The 22,079-nt window shown below is 43.0% G+C and overlaps 1 protein-coding gene across 1 annotated transcript in view; it reads left to right on the top strand.

Annotated features, from left to right (window-relative positions):
• Positions 1 to 22,079, top strand: part of LOC139412461 (b(0,+)-type amino acid transporter 1-like) — a 44,573-nt gene that overhangs the window by 3,095 nt on the left and 19,399 nt on the right. Inside the window, exon 2 of the mRNA XM_071159248.1 lies at positions 20,392 to 20,539. Within this exon, the coding sequence (XP_071015349.1) occupies positions 20,392 to 20,539 (148 nt within the window). The remainder of the gene's footprint in view (positions 1 to 20,391; positions 20,540 to 22,079) is intronic.

Genomic DNA, 22,079 nt, shown 5'->3' on the forward strand with positions numbered 1-22,079 from the left:
AAGCAACACATGCAATAATCTGAGACGGCGCTCAGAACAGAAGCCAAATTAGCCTTACTTTTGATGAACTTCATCAGAATGCAGTCCAAGGAATCCCAGATCCACAATAAATGCTTGATTTGTTCGAAAATGTCCGTTATTTATGTCCAATTAGCTACTTTGGTTAGCAATTCCAAAGTCACAAAGCGCGTCCACTATAACGTGACGAAATGTTCAAAAGTTATGTAACAGTCAGTAGAAACATGTCAAACGATGTACTGAATCAATCTTTAGAATGTTGTTTACATATATCTTGATTAACGTTCCAACCGGAGAATTAGAATGACTTCAGATGACCGGTGGAACGCATTCCCCTGTGAATGCGCATGGTGTAAGAATGGTCAACTCGTGGCAGTGGTGACCATTTCCTGTCATTCGATCCCCCTTCACATTAGAGTCATCAGACATCTAGTGGAAGGTGTAGGAAGTGAAAACTCATCCATATCTCGCTGTAATTTCAATGAGAGCTTGGTTGAAAATCTGCCACCCCCAGAAATAGAAAAAATACAGGAAGTGGAATTTCTCAGGTTTTTGCATGCTATATGAGTTCTGTTAAACTCACAGACATAATTCAAACAGTTTTAGAAACTTTAGAGTGTTTTCTATCTAATACTACTAATAATAATATAATAATATGGAAATATTAGCAACTATGACTGAGGAGCAGGCCGTTGAATATGGGCACCTCTGTGCACCTTTCATCCAAGCTACTCAATACTGCCCCTGCAGCCATAAGAAGTTTAGGATCAAAAGTCAAAGTATGATTCTTTTCAAATGATTTATATTAAGCAAACTAGATAGCATCATTATTATAAATATACGGACAGCCACTCCAACACTCAGACATCATTTACAAACTAAATGTGTTTAGTGAGTCCTCCAGATCAGAGGCAGTAGGGATGACCAGGGATGTTCTCTGTTTAGTGAGTCCTCTAGATCAGAGGCAGTAGGGACGACCAGGGATGTTCTCTGTTTAGTGAGCCCTCCAGATCAGAGGCAGTAGGGATGACCAGGGATGTTCTCTGTTTAGTGAGTCCTCCAGATCAGAGGCAGTAGGGACGACCAGGGATGTTCTCTGTTTAGTGAGTCCTCCAGATCAGAGGCAGTAGGGATGACCAGGGATGTTATCTTGATAAGTGTGTGAATTGGACCGTTTTCACGAAATGCTAAGCATTCAAAATGTAACGAGTGCTTTAAGGTGTTAGGGAAAATGTATGGAGTAAAAAGTACATTATTTTCTTTAGGAATGTAGTGAAGTAAAAGTTGTAAAAAATTACAGATACTGTAAGGCTCTGGGTGTAGCTGGTGCAGAGGAGTCAGGTGCAGGACAGCAGAGATGAGTAACACAAAGAACTATGTCCAAATGTCCAAATACATGAAGTAACAACAAGCCCATAAACATCGGACCGAACTTACAATAAAACAATCACGCACAAAAACCATGGGGAAACATGTAATTGAATTGTGTAAAACAAAGACAAAATAAATGAAAAATGAAAAGTGTAGACGCCGAACGCCGCCCAAACAAGAAGAGGGACCGACTTCGGCGGAAGTCGTGACAGATACACTGAAGTTCTTTCCACCACTGACTTTACATACCTTAAGGGAACATTTCGGCATTTCGTGTATGATCAGTGAGAAAGTCCATATTGCAAATGTACGGTCCCTTACTAGACGTCCGAAATCGTTTGTAAAATTCGCGGTCGGCGTCGGGCCGTGCGGTAGGGCCAGACCTACCGGGAAGTCATCAAATGAACTTTGTCGGACATTCGGTTTCCGTTTTATAAAATAAACAAGTTTTTGACCGTTTTTCCGCTATCCCGGAATTTCCCACAAGAGGGCATACGGAATCATATGGCAATTTGGCAAAACATCACGAATCACGACGGGGCCTTATCTCGAAAACGGAAAATATTTCGAAGCCGAAACTTGGTGAGCGTAGGTTTGGCATAATGGGCAGTTGGCCCCGAACAAGATGGCGTCTAGGCCTCGACGGTTTTTGAGTTATGGCCGTTTTTCTGGGATTAAAGGTCCTAAATGGAAATAGAGAAATTATTTTTCCACTTCAGGTCAAAGTCAAGGAGCATCCGGTGTCAATAAAAAAAGAACCAGCCATTTATCTATCGTCATTTAAGAGAAACGGAACAATGACAACTTGGCAATGGTCACAAATAGGTGTTTTTTTTTTTCAACGGTTACAGATCCAGTTGCAGGGTGTTCATACGAATCTTTTTAAAGTGTGCTGCGGAGCTCTGCGAGATTTCTGTGATTTTCTACGATTTTCTGAAATAACACACACATACTAAACCCTCCGTAAATAACTCAGTTGTTAACGTAAAGACTTAAAACTCAGGATTCTGTAACAGCATACCCCAATGAGGATATGTGGTGATTTATAGCTTCCTGTTCCAACCGGAAGTGCCATAATTGGTGTCTCAGGGGCTGTTTCAAAGGGTTAAAAAAGTCTGATCTGTCCAAAACTTCATATATGTGATTAGGCAACCCCCATGAACTGTAAATCAGTCATTTTTCCCCAAAAAATTCAAAGGAAAAAAAAATCACACTAAAACACAACTTGAATGGAGGGACGTATTGGGGTGCGTAGAGACAGACAGTGGCTGCAATAGTTAGCTTTGTTCGAGCTAAAAAAGAACCGTCAGACCTAGAGTTCCGAAACTTTAGAAACCTGTTCTAGACCTCCGGTCGATGGTGCGTGGTGAGTTACGTGGCTCTAGACGGTTCTCGGACCGAGAAACAGCCTCGTACATTTGCAATACCTTCAATTCATTTTGACCATTACAAAAATGACGACGTTTAGAAAAGTCTCAGAGACGCAAGGCTAGGTGCATTGAAACCGGCTCGGCCCATAGAGACAGACCCCAACGTTTCTGTCCGATAGCTCGTTCAAGGACCCCGTAGCAAGGCATGGAAAAAAGTGGATTTTCAGCACCAATTAGGGTTTTTCTCGGACACCAAATGACCTATCGAGCCGAAACTCGGGATTCGGGGTCGCCTCAGATAGGACTTCACATAATGTCCGAACTGGACCCGCAGCTAGAACGTAACTATGTGTTTTACCTTTTTATTATGTTTTAAACTAAAGGCGCTGTGAATTATGGGACTGCTCTGACATATGTGATAGTTGGCTTCTAAATGAGTAGTAAAAAGTGGGTTTGGTGTCATAATGACATCTAATTGACTGATGGACACTGACTTGCTAGTTGACTTTTGTGCATTTGCAATATGTTTAAACGGAGAGGGACCATCACCAAAATGGCATTCTGAAATCAACACAAAAAATGGCATCACCATAGTCTCCAGACTGTGCTGAGTTCAACGAGCTATCCCGCTTGACCGTAGCTCGCTCGGTCTAAGCGCAACGACCATTAGAAAAGTAGGCCCAAAATGAAGCCTGCCCCACAATGTCATTTGCTTTTGAGTGACAGTGAGAGAACCGTTAGGGTGAGAAGAAAAATTCCACCACATGAATGTTCCTAAGGTCCTCCCGATCTGTACAAGCCTAACCTTGACCGTGTGGCATTAACCCTTAAGAGTAAAACAGTGTTTTTTGATCTCACAGATTACAGTGTCATCTCTCCCCATAGGAATACATTGCCTGCACCCCTAATTTCAACCTGAAGTCTATATGGGTTATGAATGCCGTATGAACCTGTCTTCGGTACCAGTCCATCAGGCCACTATGAGGTCTACCTGTGTTGATTCTGAGCTTCCTGGACCAACCGGAAGTGGTTAAAATGCCCCTAAAAGTGTTTACCCATACCCTGCCTGCAGTTTGACAGACATAGTGCATTCAACCCTGTGTAAATCAGTCAGTTCTTAACGTAAGGACTTAAAACTCAGGATTCTGTAACAGCATACCCCAATGGGGATATGTGTTGATTTATAGCTTCCTGTGCCAACCGGAAGTGCCATAACTGGTGTCTCAGGGGCTGTTTCGAGGGGTTAAAAAAGTCTGATCTTTCCAAAACTTCATATGTGTGATTAGGCAACCCCCATGAACTGTAAATCAGTCATTTTTCCCAAAAAAAATCAAAGGAAAAAAAAATCACACTAAAACACACCTTGGATGGAGGGACGTATTGGGGTGCGTAGAGACAGACAGTGGCTGCAATAGTTAGCTTTGTTGGAGCTAAAAAAGAACCGTCAGACCTAGAGTTCCGAAACTTTAGAAACCTGTTCTAGACCTCCGGTTGATGGTGCGTGGTGAGTTACGTGGCTCTAGACGGTTCTCGGACCGAGAAACAGCCTCGTACATTTGCAATACCTTCAATTCATTTTGACCATTACGAAAATGACGACGTTTAGAAAAGTCTCAGAGACGCAAGGCTAGGTGCATTGAAACCGGCTCGGCCCATAGAGACGGACTCCGACGTGTCTGTCCGATAGCTCGTTCAAGGACCCCGTAGCAAGGCATGGAAAAAAGTGGATTTTCAGCACCAATTAGGGTTTTTCTCGGACACCAAATGACCTATCGAGCCGAAACTCGGGATTCGGGGTCGCCTCACATAGGCCTTCACATAATGTCCGAACTGGACCCGCAGCTAGAACGTAACTATGTGTTTTACCTTTTTATTATGTTTTAAACCGAAGGCGCTGTGAATTATGGGACTGCTCTGACATATGTGATAGTTGGCTACTAAATGAGTAGGAAAAAGTGGGTTTGGTGTCAATTGATATCCATTTGGTGTCTTAATGACATCTAATTGACTGATGGACACTGACTTGCTAGTTGACTTTTGTACATTTGCAATATGTTTAAACGGAGAGGGACCATCACCAAAATGGCATTCTGAAATCAACACAAAAAATGGCATCACCATAGTCTCCAGACTGTGCCGAGTTCAAGGAGACGCCCCGCTTGACCGTAGCTCGTTCTGAGTGCAGCAAACTTGAAAAAAAGAAGGCCCAAAATGAAGCCTGCACCACAATGTCATTTGATTTTGGGTGGCAGTGAGAGAACCGTTAGGGTGAGAAGCACAATTCCACCACATGAATGTTCCTAAGGTCCTCCCGATCTGAACAAGCCTAACCTTGACCGTGTGGCATTAACCCTTCACAGTAAAACAGGGTTTTTTGATCTCACAGATTACAGTGACATCTCTCCCCATAGGAATACATAGCCTGCACCACAAAATTCAACCTGAAGCCTATATGGGTTATGAATGCCGTATGAACCTGTCTTCGGTACCAGTCCATCAGGCCACTATGAGATCTACCTGTGTCGAATCTAAGCTTCCTGGAGCAACCGGAAGTGGTTAAAATGCCCCTAAAAGTGTTTACCCATACACTGCCTGCAGTTTGATAGACATAGTGCATTCAACCCTGTGTAGATCAGTCAATTCTTAACGTAAAGACTTAAAACTCGGGATTCTGTAAGTGGCTATGTAAATCAAGACATGTGTTTACTTATAGCTTCCTGTGCCAACCGGAAGTGCCTTTAATTGGGTCACACTCTCTGTTTCGAAGGGTTAAAAAAGTCACATCTCTCCAAAACTTCATATGTGTGACTAGGTAACCCTTCTGAACTGTAAATCAGTCATTAATCCCAACAGATGTCAAAGAAAAGCTCCCTCACACACACACAGGAAGGATGGAGTGATAAAGTGCGGTGCTTAAAGACACAGAGAGCAGGAAATGGCATTACCATGATCCCTAGGCCGTACCGAGTTCAGCGAGATATCCCGCTTGACCGTAGCTCGCTCGGTCTAGGCGCAGCGAGCATTAGAATAGTAGGCCCAAAATGAAGCCTGCACCACAATGTCATTTGCTTTTGGGTGACAGTGAGAGAACCGTTAGAGTGAGAAGAAAAATTGCACCACATGAATGTTCCTAAGGTCCTCCCGATCTGAACAAGCCTAACCTTGACCGTGTGGCATTAACCCTTAACAGTAAAACAGTGTTTTTTGATCTCACAGATTACAGTGTCATCTCTCCCCATAGGAATACATTGCCTGCACCCCTAATTTCAACCTGAGGCCTATGTGGGTTATGAATGCCGTATGAACCTGTCTTCGGTACCAGTCCATCAGGCCACTATGAGGTCTACCTGTGTTGATTCTAAGCTTCCTGGACCAACCGGAAGTGGTTAAAATGCCCCTAAAAGTGTTTACCCATACACTGCATGCAGTTTGATAGACATAGTGCATTCAACCCTGTGTAGATCAGTCAATTCTTAACGTAAGGACTTAAAACTCAGGATTCTGTAACAGCATACCCCAATGAGGATATGTGTTGATTTATAACTTCCTGTGCCAACCGGAAGTGCCATAATTGGTGTCTCAGGGGCTGTTTCGAAGGGTTAAAAAAGTCTGTGTGATTAGGCAACCCCCATGAACTGTAAATCAGTCATTTTTCCCAAAAAAATTCAAAGGAAAAAAAAATCACACTAAAACACAACTTGGAAGGAGGGACGTATTGGGGTGCGTAGAGACAGACAGTGGCTCCAATAGTTAGCTTTGTTGGAGCTAAAAAAGAACCGTCGGACCTAGAGTTCCGAAACTTTAGAAACCTGTTCTAGACCTCCCGTAGATGGTGCGTGGTGAGTTACGTGGCTCTAGAAGGTTCTCGGACCGAGAAACAGCCTCGTACATTTGAAATAACTTCAATTCATTTTTGCATCACGAAAATGACGACATTTAGAAATGTCCCAGAGTCGCAAGACTAGGTGCATTGCAAACGTCTCGGCCCATATAGACAGACCCCAACGTTTCTGTCCAATAGCTCATTCAAGGACCCCGTAGCAAGTCATGGAAAATAGTGGATTTTCAGCACCAATTAGGGTTTTTCTCGGACACCAAATGACCTATCGAGCCGAAACTTGGGATTCGGGGTCGCCTCAGCTAGGCCAACACATAACATAAGAAATGGACCCGCAGCTAGAACGTAACTACGTGTTTTATGGTTTTTTTATGGTTTGAACCGAAGGGGTTGTGAATTTTGGGCCAGCTCTGAAGTATGTAATAGTTGGCTACTAAACGAGTTGGAAAAAGTGGGTTTGGTGTCAGTTTGTATCAATTTGGTGGTCAGAATGATATCTAATTGACTGATGGACTCTTGTCCACTTGACTCTTGTACATTTGCAATATGATCCTATAGTGAAAAAACATCACCAAAAGCGACATTCTGAAATCAACCCAAACGAGCGATTGAGATGACCCAGAATCACTGCAAAGCCATCCCGAGTTCATCGGGCCAGTCAATTTCACATTCCTGCAAGATTTTTATAGCATGACAAATTCGTGATGGTACCTGCCCTTTAAAACATATTGCAAATGCACAGTGACTTTGAAAAAGTAAGAAACAAAAAAAAATACATCTAAAAAATTTTGAGCATGACAAATTCGTGATGGTACCTGCCCATTGAAACATATTGCAAATGCACAGTGACTTTGAAAAAGTAAGGAAACATAAACAAAAAAAATCCAAAATTTTTATTTTTGGGTGACCAGTTGCACGTGCATTTGCAATATGATTCTATAGTGAAAAAACATATTGCAAATGCACAGTGACTTTGAAAAAGTAAGGAAACATAAACAAAAAAAAGCTAAAATTTTTTGGGGGGGATGACCAGTTGCATGTGCATTTGCAATATGATTCTATAGTGAAAAAACATATTGCAAATGCACAGTGACTTTGAAAAAGTAAGGAAAAATAAACAAAAAAAATCTAAATTCTTTTTTGGGGGATGACCAGTTGCACGTGCATTTGCAATATGATTCTATAGTGAAAAAACATATTGCAAATGCACAGTGACTTTGAAAAAGTAAGGAAACATAAACAAAAAAAATCTAATTTTTTTGGGGGGGGATGACCAGTTGCATGTGCATTTGCAATATGATTCTATAGTGAAAAAACATATTGCAAATGCACAGTGACTTTGAAAAAGTAAGGAAACATAAAAAAAATCTACATTTTTTGGGGGGGGATGACCAGTTGCATGTGCATTTGCAATATGATTCTATAGTGAAAAAACATATTGCAAATGCACAGTGACTTTGAAAAAGTAAGGAAAAATAAACAAAAAAAATCTAATTTTTTTGGGGGGGGATGACCAGTTGCATGTGCATTTGCAATATGATTCTATAGTGAAAAAACATATTGCAAATGCACAGTGACTTTGAAAAAGTAAGGAAACATAAACAAAAAAAATCTAATTTTTTTTTAGGGGGATGACCAGTTGCATGTGCATTTGCAATATGATTCTATAGTGAAAAAACATATTGCAAATGCACAGTGACTTTGAAAAAGTAAGGAAACATAAAAAAAATCTAAATTTTTTTTGGGGGGATGACCAGTTGCATGTGCATTTGCAATATGATTCTATAGTGAAAAAACATATTGCAAATGCACAGTGACTTTGAAAAAGTAAGGAAAAATAAACAAAAAAAATCTAAAAATTTTTTTGGGGGATGACCAGTTGCACGTGCATTTGCAATATGATTCTATAGTGAAAAAACATATTGCAAATGCACAGTGACTTTGAAAAAGTAAGGAAACATAAACAAAAAAAATCTAAATTTTTTTGGGGGATGACCAGTTGCACGTGCATTTGCAATATGATTCTATAGTGAAAAAACATATTGCAAATGCACAGTGACTTTGAAAAAGTAAGGAAACATAAACAAAAAAAATCAAAACATTTTTTTTTTGGGTGACCAGTTGCACGTGCATTTGCAATATGATTCTATAGTGAAAAAACATATTGCAAATGCACAGTGACTTTGAAAAAGTAAGGAAACATAAACAAAAAAAATCTAAATTTTTTTTGGGGGGATGACCAGTTGCATGTGCATTTGCAATATGATTCTATAGTGAAAAAACATATTGCAAATGCACAGTGACTTTGAAAAAGTAAGGAAAAATAAACAAAAAAAATCTAAAAATTTTTTTGGGGGATGACCAGTTGCACGTGCATTTGCAATATGATTCTATAGTGAAAAAACATATTGCAAATGCACAGTGACTTTGAAAAAGTAAGGAAACATAAACAAAAAAAATCTAAACATTTTTTTTTTGGGTGAGCAGTTGCACGTGCATTTGCAATATGATTCTATAGTGAAAAAACATCACCAAAAGCGACATTCTGAAATCAACCCAAACGAGCGATTGAGATGACCCAGAATCACTGCAAAGCCATCCCGAGTTCATCGGGCCAGTCAATTTCACATTCCTGCAGGATTTTTATAGCATGACAAATTCGTGATGGTACCTGCCCATTAAAACATATTGCAAATGCACAGTGACTTTGAAAAAGTAAGGAAACATAGAATCAAATTATTTTTTTTGGGGTTACCAGTTGCACATTTCAGATCACCAGTTGCACATTTCAGATCACCAGTTGCACATTTCAGATCACCAGTTGCACGGAGGAAAATCGTTACTTTTGACTTTGACTTTTGACTTCCTATGAAATCATATTCCAAATGGAGAAAACATATGCCTTATGCACTAGTAAAAAAAAAAAAAATGATAATAAAGTATGACTAAAGTATGTTGATAAAGTTCTTATACATGTGTAATTGACATAAAAATTGAAAGAATTTTGAAAAACGGTCCAGAAAGCACTTTTTTAAGGATGTGTGAAGTTTTTTACCAAATTTTGACATTTTTGACTTTTGACTTCCTATGAAATCATATTGCAAATGGACAAAACATATGCCTTATGCGCATGTAATAAAAATAAAAAAAAATTGATATCAAAATTGGACAAAAGTATATTCATACAGTTCTTACACATGTGTAATTGACAAAAAAAGCGAAAGAAATTCGAAAAAAGGCCCAGAAAGCACTTTTTTAAGGGGTAAAAAGTTTTTGAAAAAAATATCATTTTTTCAAAATTTTTCTTTTGGATGTTGACTTGGGTTGCATTTCCAATATGAAAAACCCAGGTGGAGCGCACTCGCCCCCTGTTGGATTTTTGAGGTGTTACAATTGGCAATTGCCATATGGCATTTGCCATATACTTTGCACGAATCAACGCCGCTTTGGGTGGTATTGGACATCGTGTACATGGTTTGTCCAATGCCAATATTTTGACATTCATTTTTGTACAAATCAGGGGGGTATTCCCTTACAAAAAGTAGGCTACTGAGACAGACAGTGATGTGGTGCTCAGTGATGAGGCTTAGACAGACAGTGATGTAGGAGAAAGCAGAGGAGACCGAGAGGTTAGTAGAGTGGTTCCCAAACTTGAAGTCGGGGCCCCTGGGAGAATCTGCACTAATCTCATCAAGCAAGATAAGAAAAAACATAAGATATGTTTCATCATGAACATCTCAACAGGACCTATCCTTGATATAGACCTACATTACAATACAACCACTGTATGTTACAATATGAACATCTCCACAGGACCTATCCTCCCTATAGACCTACATTACAATACAACCACTGTATGTTACAATATGAACATATCCACAGGACCTATCCTCCCTATAGACCTACATTCCAATACAACCACTGTATGTTACAATGTGAACATCTCAACAGGACCTATCCTCCCTTTAGACCTACATTCCAATACAACCACTGTATGTTACAATATGAACATCTCAACAGGACCTATCTTCCCTACAGAGCTACATTAAAATACAATCAATGTATCTGGGACCTTTACCACATCAGATAATAATAAACCAGACTAGATCAATCTGGGACCTTTACCACATCAGATAATAATAAACCAGACTAGATCAATCTGGGACCTTTACCATATCAGATAATACTAAACCAGACTAGATCAATCTGGGACCTTTAACACACCCTGAACGACAAACAAAGTCTAAACGTTTTTTTTCCAATAGATGACAGAGAACATAATAAAGTTTTCAGAGTACCACAGTGGTTTGTAAACCAGGATTTAGTGACATTTAACACGGTAGAGAAAATCCCCAAGTCTTTCAAATATACACTACGTCTGTGTAGTCGCGTTGCTGTAAATATGTGGTATTTTTATGTTTGAAGAGCAACACAGTGGTTTCCACATCCCGTCCTGCTCCAGCAACGTCTAGCGAAGTCAAATCAAGATCAAGAGATCATGATGTCCTGTTTTTAGCATATCACATTTCTATATTTTACGTTGATCAAAGTGAAGTATAAATACCACCGATTTCCAGCTGTGTTGACCAGTGTAAGGAAGTGGGTACAACAGATTGATGAGGAAATTGTTTTATTTAAATCCATTTCGGAATAAGACAAAACAAAATGTAAAAAAAGACAAAGGGGTCGGAACACTTTCCGAATGAGGCGTGTAAAACTAATAGGCTACGTGAATGAACCTACAGCAGCCAAGGTGATAATGGCTGGGGTCATTGTATAACGAATAGGCTACGTGAATGAACCTACAGCAGCCAAGGTGATAATGGCTGGGGTCATTGTACAGCTAATAGGTTATGTGTTTGTAGCTGGACTGAGGTAGGTAGATTGTATAACTAACAGGCTATGTGCTTGTAGATGGACTGAGGTGAATGAACCTACAGCAGCCAAGTTGATAATGGCTGGGGTCATTTTTGCTTGTTTGCTGTTCTCCAAATAGCATTTTAGAGATTTTAAATCGTATAGAAATGCAGTAAATGAGCTTCAACATTGTAATTTATGTTCATGTGGTCACCCTAATGTGTGTGTCTGACAGAGAGGGAGCCTGAGTAGAGTTTCGCAGCATTGGATCTCCAATGGCTCTCACGATCATTACTGTAATCCGCCAGCCAGCCAGCCAGCCAGCCCAGAGCAGACAGCTTTGACTACAGTGTCAGCCGGTACCAACCTCTATCCCCCCCATTTTAACCCTGCTGTAGTCTGTTCCACACTCACTGAACTCACTGATCCCAGTGTGTCCCAAGTGGAACCCTAATCCCTGTGTAGAAAACAGGGTGCCATTTCATACGCAGACTCTGTCTCACTGGCTCTCTCTGTCAAATTATTCCTCTCAGAACAGCAATCTGGAACCTTTTACCACATCAGATAATAAACCAGACTAGATCAACCTGGGACCTTTTACCACATCAGATAATAATAAACCAGACTAGATCAATCTGGGACCTTTAACACATCAGATAATAATAAACCAGACTAGATCAATCTGGGACCTTTACCACATCAGATAATAAACCAGACTAGATCAATCTGGGACCTTTACCACATCAGATAATAATTAACCAGACTAGATCAATCTGGGACCTTTACCACATCAGATAATAAACCAGACTAGATCAATCTGGAACCTTTACCACATCAGATAATAAACCAGACTAGATCAATCTGGGACCTTTACCACATCAGATAATAATAAACCAGACTAGAAAATCTGGGACCTTTACCACATCAGATAATAATAAACCAGACTAGATCAATCTGGGACCTTTACCACATCAGATAATAATAAACCAGACTAGATCAATCTGGGACCTTTACCACATCAGATAATAATAAACCAGACTAGATCAATCTGGGACCTTTACCAGATCAGATAATAATAAACCAGACTAGATCAATCTGGGACCTTTACCACATCAGATAATAAACCAGACTAGATCAATCTGGGACCTTTACCACATCAGATAATAATAAACCAGACTAGATCAATCTGGGACCTTTACCACATCAGATAATAAACCAGACTAGATCAATCTGGGACCTTTACCACATCAGATAATAATAAACCAGACTAGATCAATCTGGGACCTTTACCATATCAGATAATAATAAACCAGACTAGATCAATCTGGGACCTTTACCACATCAGATAATAAACCAGACTAGATCAATCTGGGACCTTTACCACATCAGATAATAATAAACCAGACTAGATCAATCTGGGACCTTTACCAGATCAGATAATAATAAACCAGACTAGATCAATCTGGGACCTTTACCACATCAGATAATAATAAACCAGACTAGATCAATCTGGGACCTTTACCAAAAACATGTATTCCAATTGTCTGTTTGATAAATCTTTGGACGTGAAGTAGAAACCATTATTTTGCTCTTCAAATATAACAATACCACAAATGAAGTATGACATTGCATTCTGGTTCCATTCATGTGAAAACTGACCAAGTATGACATTGCATTCTGGGTCCATTCGTGTGATAACTGACCAAGTATGACATTGCATTCTGGTTCCATTCGTGTGAAAACTGACCAAGTATGACATTGCATTCTGGTTCCATTCGTATGATAACTGACCAAGTATGACATTGCATTCTGGTTCCACTCGTGTTCTCGCTTGCTACAAGTACATAAGCTACACGAGTGACCAACATCAATCATCCTGGCTTCTGTACAAGGCCTTTGTATGATAGCTGTAAATGTAGTCCTGTTACAGTGCACAGGGTTACTGAGTGACTCTGACAACAGTAACTGACTGACTGAGGAATGTTAGGAAGCTGTTTACTGGTCAGTACCTCTCAATAGAACTACTGCTTCATTCTGTAGTTTACACCGTGAGGCTCTCAGGAACCCAGGGACAGTACCTCTCAGTAGAACTACTGCTTCATTCTGTAGTTTACATCGGGAGGCTCTCAGGAACCCAGGGTCAGTACCTTTCAATATAACTACTGCTTCATTCTGTAGTTTACACCGGGAGGCTCTCAGGAACCCAGGGTCAGTACCTTTCAATATAACTACTGCTTCATTCTGTAGTTTACACTTTGAGGCTCTCAGGAACCCAGGGTCAGTACCTCTCAATCAAACTACTGCTTCATTCTGTAGTTTACACTTTGAGGCTCTCAGGAACCCAGGGTCAGTACCTCTCAATATAACTACTACTTCATTCTGTAGTTTACACCGTGAGGCTCTCAGGGACCCAGGGGCAGTACCTCTCAATATAACTACTGCTTCATTCTGTAGTTTACACTGTGAGGCTCTCAGGAACCTGGGGTCAGTACCTCTCAATAGAACTACTGCTTCATTCTGTAGTTTACACTGGGAGGCTCTCAGGAACCCAGGGACAGTACCTCTCAATATAACTACTGCTTCATTCTGTAGTTTACACCGGGAGGCTCTCAGGAACCCAGGTTCAGTACCTCTTAATAGAACTAGTGCTTCATTCTGTAGTTTACATCGTGAGGCTCTCAGGAACCCAGGGTCAGTACCCCTCAATAGAACTACTGCTTCATTCTGTAGTTTACATCGTGAGGCTCTCAGGAACCCAGGGACAGTACCTCTCAATAGAACTACTACTTCATTCTGTAGTTTACACCGTGAGGCTCTCAGGAACCCAGGGTCAGTACCTTTCAAAAGAACTACTGCTTCATTCTGTAGTTTACACTGTGAGGCTCTCAGGGACCCAGGGGCAGTACCTCTCAATATAACTACTGCTTCATTCTGTAGTTTACACTGTGAGGCTCTCAGGAACCCGGGGTCAGTACCTCTCAATAGAACTACTGCTTCATTCTGTAGTTTACACTGGGAGGCTCTCAGGAACCCAGGGACAGTACCTCTCAATAGAACTACTGCTTCATTCTGTAGTTTACACCGGGAGGCTCTCAGGAACCCTAGGGTTCAGTACCTCTCAAGGGTCAGTACCTTTCAAAATAACTACTGCTTCATTCTGTAGTTTACACTGGGAGGCTCTCAGGAACCCAGGGTCAGTACCTCTCAATAGAACTACTGCTTCATTCTGTAGTTTACACCGTGAGGCTCTCAGGAACCCAGGGACAGTACCTCTCAATAGAACTACTACTTCATTCTGTAGTTTACACCGTGAGGCTCTCAGGAACACAGGGTCAGTACCTCTCAATATAACTACTGCTTCATTCTGTAGTTTACACTGTGAGGCTCTCAGGAACCCGGGGTCAGTACCTCTCAATAGAACTACTGCTTCATTCTGTAGTTTACACTGGGAGGCTCTCAGGAACCCAGGGACAGTACCTCTCAATAGAACTACTGCTTCATTCTGTAGTTTACACCGGGAGGCTCTCTGGAACCCAGGTTCAGTACCTCTTAATAGAACTAGTGCTTCATTCTGTAGTTTACACCTGGAGGCTCTCAGGAACCCAGGGTCAGTACCTTTCAAAATAACTACTGCTTCATTCTGTAGTTTACACTGGGAGGCTCTCAGGAACCCAGGGTCAGTACCTCTCAATCAAACTACTGCTTCATTCTGTAGTTTACACCGGGAGGCTCTCAGGAACCCAGGGTCAGTACCTTTCAAAAGAACTACTGCTTCATTCTGTAGTTTACACTGGGAGGCTCTCAGGAACCCAGGGTCAGTACCTCTCAATAGAACTACTGCTTCATTCTGTAGTTTACACCGGGAGGCTCTCAGGAACCCAGGGTCAGTACCTTTCAAAAGAACTACTGCTTCATTCTGTAGTTTACACTGGGAGGCTCTCAGGAACCCAGGGTCAGTACCTCTCAATCAAACTACTGCTTCATTCTGTAGTTTACACCGTGAGGCTCTCAGGAACCCAGGTTCAGTACCCCTCAATAGAACTACTGCTTCATTCTGTAGTTTACACTGTGAGGCTCTCAGGAACCCAGGGTCAGTACCTTTCAAAAGAACTACTGCTTCATTCTGTAGTTTACACCGGGAGGCTCTCAGGAACCCGGGGACAGTACCTCTCAATAGAACTACTGCTTCATTCTGTAGTTTACACTTTGAGGCTCTCAGGAACCCAGGGTCAGTACCTCTCAATATAACTACTACTTCATTCTGTAGTTTACACCGTGAGGCTCTCAGGGACCCAGGGGCAGTACCTCTCAATATAACTACTGCTTCATTCTGTAGTTTACACTGTGAGGCTCTCAGGAACCTGGGGTCAGTACCTCTCAATAGAACTACTGCTTCATTCTGTAGTTTACACTGGGAGGCTCTCAGGAACCCAGGGACAGTACCTCTCAATATAACTACTGCTTCATTCTGTAGTTTACACCGGGAGGCTCTCAGGAACCCAGGTTCAGTACCTCTTAATAGAACTAGTGCTTCATTCTGTAGTTTACACCGGGAGGCTCTCAGGAACCCAGGGTCAGTACCTTTCAAAAGAACTACTGCTTCATTCTATAGTTTACACTGGGAGGCTCTCAGGAACCCAGGGTCAGTACCTCTCAATAGAACTACTGCTTCATTCTGTAGTTTACATCGTGAGGCTCTCAGGAACCCAGGGACAGTACCTCTCAATAGCACTACTACTTCATTCTGTAGTTTACACCGTGAGGCTCTCAGGAACCCAGGGTCAGTACCTTTCAAAAGAACTACTGCTTCATTCTGTAGTTTACACTGTGAGGCTCTCAGGGACCCAGGGGCAGTACCTCTCAATATAACTACTGCTTCATTCTGTAGTTTACACTGTGAGGCTCTCAGGAACCCGGGGTCAGTACCTCTCAATAGAACTACTGCTTCATTCTGTAGTTTACACTGGGAGGCTCTCAGGAACCCAGGGACAGTACCTCTCAATAGAACTACTGCTTCATTCTGTAGTTTACACTGGGAGGCTCTCTGGAACCCAGGTTCAGTACCTCTTAATATAACTAGTGCTTCGTTCTGTAGAGGCTCTCAGGAACCCAGGGTCAGTACCTAGAACTACTGCTTCATTCTGTAGTTTACACTGGGAGGCTCTCAGGAACCCAGGGTCAGTACCTCTCAATAGAACTACTGCTTCATTCTGTAGTTTACACCGTGAGGCTCTCAGGAACCCAGGGACAGTACCTCTCAATAGAACTACTACTTCATTCTGTAGTTTACACCGTGAGGCTCTCAGGAACACAGGGTCAGTACCTCTCAATATAACTACTGCTTCATTCTGTAGTTTACACTGTGAGGCTCTCAGGAACCCGGGGTCAGTACCTCTCAATAGAACTACTGCTTCATTCTGTAGTTTACACTGGGAGGCTCTCAGGAACCCAGGGACAGTACCTCTCAATAGAACTACTGCTTCATTCTGTAGTTTACACCGGGAGGCTCTCTGGAACCCAGGTTCAGTACCTCTTAATAGAACTGCTTCATTCTGTAGTTTACACCTGGAGGCTCTCAGGAACCCAGGGTCAGTACCTTTCAAAATAACTACTGCTTCATTCTGTAGTTTACACTGGGAGGCTCTCAGGAACCCAGGGTCAGTACCTCTCAATCAAACTACTGCTTCATTCTGTAGTTTACACCGGGAGGCTCTCAGGAACCCAGGGTCAGTACCTTTCAAAAGAACTACTGCTTCATTCTGTAGTTTACACTGGGAGGCTCTCAGGAACCCAGGGTCAGTACCTCTCAATAGAACTACTGCTTCATTCTGTATTTTACACTGGGAGGCTCTCAGGAACCCGGGGACAGTACCTCTCAATAGAACTACTGCTTCATTCTGTAGTTTACACCGGGAGGCTCTCTGGAACCCAGGTTCAGTACCTCTTAATAGAACTAGTGCTTCATTCTGTAGTTTACACCTGGAGGCTCTCAGGAACCCAGGGTCAGTACCTTTCAAAAGAACTACTGCTTCATTCTGTAGTTTACACTGGGAGGCTCTCAGGAACCCAGGGTCAGTACCTCTCAATCAAACTACTGCTTCATTCTGTAGTTTACACTGGGAGGCTCTCAGGAACCCAGGGTCAGTACCTCTCAATATAACTACTACTTCATTCTGTAGTTTACACCGTGAGGCTCTCAGGAACCCAAGGTCAGTATCTCTCAATAGAACTACTGCTTCATTCTGTAGTTTACACCGTGAGGCTCTCAGGAACCCAGGGTCAGTACCTTTCAATAGTTTATTGAGGAATTTTCCAGTGATATGTAGATTAATTGTCACATTTTCCCCGTTTTTTTTTTTCGTTTTGTGTGCGTCATTCTGACTCTATAGATTCTGTAAAAAATACGTCCCCTGTGACCTTTGGGGACCTTTGCTTGTCTTAAAAACCCCCCTCTAGCTCCTTCCCCGTTAACACACAGACAAATGGTTGGTATCTACGGACTCAGAAGAAACACAGCATGTTTAAAAGGGGTTCAGAAGTCCTAAATCACGCCGGCCTGACAGTGGGACTCATTGAGTTAACCAGAAGTCCTAAATCACGCCGGCCTGACAGTGGGACTCATTGAGTTAACCAGAAGTCCTAAATCACGCCGGCCTGACAGTGGGACTCATTGAGTTAACCAGAAGTCCTAAATCACGACAGTGGGACTCATTGAGTTAACCAGAAGTCCTAAATCACGCCGGCCTGACAGTGGGACTCATTGAGTTAACCAGAAGTCCTAAATCACGACAATGGGACTCATTGAGTTAACCAGAAGTCCTAAATCACGCCGGCCTGACAGTGGGACTCATTGAGTTAACTAGAAGTCCTAAATCACGCCGGCCTGACAGTGGGACTCATTGAGTTAACCAGAAGTCCTAAATCACGACAGTGGGACTCATTGAGTTAACCAGAAGTCCTAAATCACGACAGTGGGACTCATTGAGCTAACCAGAAGTCCTAAATCACGCCGGCCTGACAGTGGGACTCATTGAGTTAACCAGAAGTCCTAAATCACGACAGTGGGACTCATTGAGTTAACCAGAAGTCCTAAATCACGCCGGCCTGACAGTGGGACTCATTGAGTTAACCAGAAGTCCTAAATCACGCCGGCCTGACAGTGGGACTCATTGAGTTAACCAGAAGTCCTAAATCACGCCGGCCTGACAGTGGGACTCATTGAGTTAACCAGAAGTCCTAAATCACGCCGGCCTGACAGTGGGACTCATTGAGTTAACCAGAAGTCCTAAATCACGCCGGCCTGACAGTGGGACTCATTGAGTTAACCAGAAGTCCTAAATCACGACAGTGGGACTCATTGAGTTAACCAGAAGTCCTAAAACACGCCGGCCTGACAGTGGGACTCATTGAGTTAACCAGAAGTCCTAAATCACGCCGGCCTGACAGTGGGACTCATTGAGTTAACCAGAAGTCCTAAATCACGCCGGCCTGACAGTGGGACTCATTGAGTTAACCAGAAGTCCTAAATCACGCCGGCCTGACAGTGGGACTCATTGAGTTAACCAGAAGTCCTAAATCACGACAGTGGGACTCATTGAGTTAACCAGAAGTCCTAAATCACGCCGGCCTGACAGTGGGACTCATTGAGTTAACCAGAAGTCCTAAATCACGCCGGCCTGACAGTGGGACTCATTGAGTTAACCAGAAGTCCTAAATCACGACAGTGGGACTCATTGAGTTAACCAGAAGTCCTAAAACACGCCGGCCTGACAGTGGGACTCATTGAGTTAACCAGAAGTCCTAAATCACGCCGGCCTGACAGTGGGACTCATTGAGTTAACCAGAAGTCCTAAATCACGCCGGCCTGACAGTGGGACTCATTGAGTTAACTAGAAGTCCTAAATCACGCCGGCCTGACAGTGGGACTCATTGAGTTAACCAGAAGTCCTAAATCACGCCGGCCTGACAGTGGGACTCATTGAGTTAACCAGAAGTCCTAAATCACGACAGTGGGACTCATTGAGTTAACCAGAAGTCCTAAATCACGCCGGCCTGACAGTGGGACTCATTGAGTTAACCAGAAGTCCTAAATCACGCCGGCCTGACAGTGGGACTCATTGAGTTAACTAGAAGTCCTAAATCACGCCGGCCTGACAGTGGGACTCATTGAGTTAACCAGAAGTCCTAAATCACGACGGCCTGACAGTGGGACTCATTGAGTTAACCAGAAGTCCTAAATCACGACAGTGGGACTCATTGAGTTAACCAGAAGTCCTAAATCACGCCGGCCTGACAGTGGGACTCATTGAGTTAACCAGAAGTCCTAAATCACGCCGGCCTGACAGTGGGACTCATTGAGTTAACCAGAAGTCCTAAATCACGCCGGCCTGACAGTGGGACTCATTGAGTTAACCAGAAGTCCTAAATCACGACAGTGGGACTCATTGAGTTAACCAGAAGTCCTAAATCACGCCGGCCTGACAGTGGGACTCATTGAGTTAACCAGAAGTCCTAAATCACGCCGGCCTGACAGTGGGACTCATTGAGTTAACCAGAAGTCCTAAAACACGCCGGCCTGACAGTGGGACTCATTGAGTTAACTACTCACTAACTCACACTACACTGTGTTTATAAACACTATCATGGGCCTGTCAGTCATTGATTGAGTGGTGAGACAGGACATATTTTATTCCATAAAAATAATATATATATATTGAACAATAACACAAAATGCAATAATGGAAATAAACAGACTACATGAACTTAACGTAGACAGTAATACAAAACAAAATGTACACCTTAAGACACATGGTTGAGTGGTAAAACATTCACATACACAAAGCTCCCCAACAGGAGACGGGGGTTTAATCGCTGGTTCTACCGCCTGTATCACCCTCTCGGGAAGTTGTCATAACCACTTCCTGTCTCTCTCTGCAGGTGGGCCTTTTGAGTGGGATCTGTCTGATCGTAGGAACCATGATCGGCTCCGGCATCTTCGTCTCCCCTAAGGCAGTGCTGCTGGAAACGGGAGCCGTAGGACCTTGTCTGTGTGTCTGGGCCGCCTGCGGGGTGCTAGCTACACTGGGTGAGGAGACAGACACACACAGGCTACACTGGGTGAGGAGACAGACACACACAGGCTACACTGGGTGAGGAGACACACACAGGCTACACTGGGTGAGGAGACACACACAGGCTACACTGGGTGAGGAGACAGACACACACAGGCTACACTGGGTGAGGAGACAGACACAGGCTACACTGGGTGAGGAGACACACACAGGCTACACTGGGTGAGGAGACACACACAGGCTACACTGGGTGAGGAGACAGACACACACACAGACTACACTGGGTGAGGAGACACACACACACAGGCTACACTGGGTGAGGAGACACACACAGGCTACACTGGGTGAGGAGACAGACACACACAGGCTACACTGGGTGAGGACACACACACAGGCTACACTGGGTGAGGAGACACACACAGGCTACACTGGGTGAGGAGACACACACACACAGGCTACACTGGGTGAGGACACACACACAGGCTACACTGGGTGAGGAGACAGGACACACACACAGGCTACACTGGGTGAGGAGACAGACACACACAGACTACACTGGGTGAGGACACACACACACAGGCTACAGTGGGTGAGGACACACACACAGACTACACTGGGTGAGGAGACAGACACAGGCTACACTGGGTGAGGAGACACACACAGGCTACACTGGGTGAGGACACACACACACAGGCTACAGTGGGTGAGGACACACACACAGGCTACACTGGGTGAGGACACACACACAGGCTACACTGGGTGAGGAGACAGACACACACAGGCTACACTGGGTGAGGAGACACACACACAGGCTACACTGGGTGAGGAGACACACACACACACACAGGCTACACTGGGTGAGGACACACACATTACCTGATCTGACCTGGGTAATCTCTAACCAGAACCTAAATGACTCCATAAACTGAGATAGATTACCAGATTAACCCTATCCTGGGTAATCTCTAACCAGACACTAAATGACACCATAAACTGAGATAGATTACCTGATTAACCCTATCCTGGGTAATCTCTAACCAGTCACTAGTGGTCGGAAAGAATGATAGGAATCTCCTAAATCAGGAATGACCAAGTGAGAAGGGCTCCGTGTGAGAAGAACTGGAACTGCATCCCTATGGCACCCTAACCCTATGGGTCGTGGTCCCCCATAGGGTCCTGGTCTAAAGTTGTGCACTATATTTAGGGAATAGGGTGCCATAGGGCTCTGGTCTAAAGTAGTGCACTATATATAGGGAATAGGGTGCCATAGGGCTCTGGTCTAAAGTAGTGCACTATATAGGGAATAGGGTGCCATAGGGCTCTGGTCTAAAGTAGTGCCCAATATAGGGAATAGGGTGCCATAGGGCTCTGGTCTAAAGTAGTGCACTATATAGGGAATAGGGTTCCCTTTGGGAGGCATACTGACTGTGAGAAGGATTGTGTCAGTGTGTTCAATCCCCCCAAACCAGTAAACAGAAACATGGACATAGTGCAACTAACATGAACCCTGCTGAGTTATTAATTATGAATTAATTTGTTAGGAACAAATATACA

Source organism: Oncorhynchus clarkii, chromosome 6 (genome assembly GCF_045791955.1).
Source record: "Oncorhynchus clarkii lewisi isolate Uvic-CL-2024 chromosome 6, UVic_Ocla_1.0, whole genome shotgun sequence".
Lineage (NCBI taxonomy): Eukaryota > Metazoa > Chordata > Actinopteri > Salmoniformes > Salmonidae > Oncorhynchus > Oncorhynchus clarkii.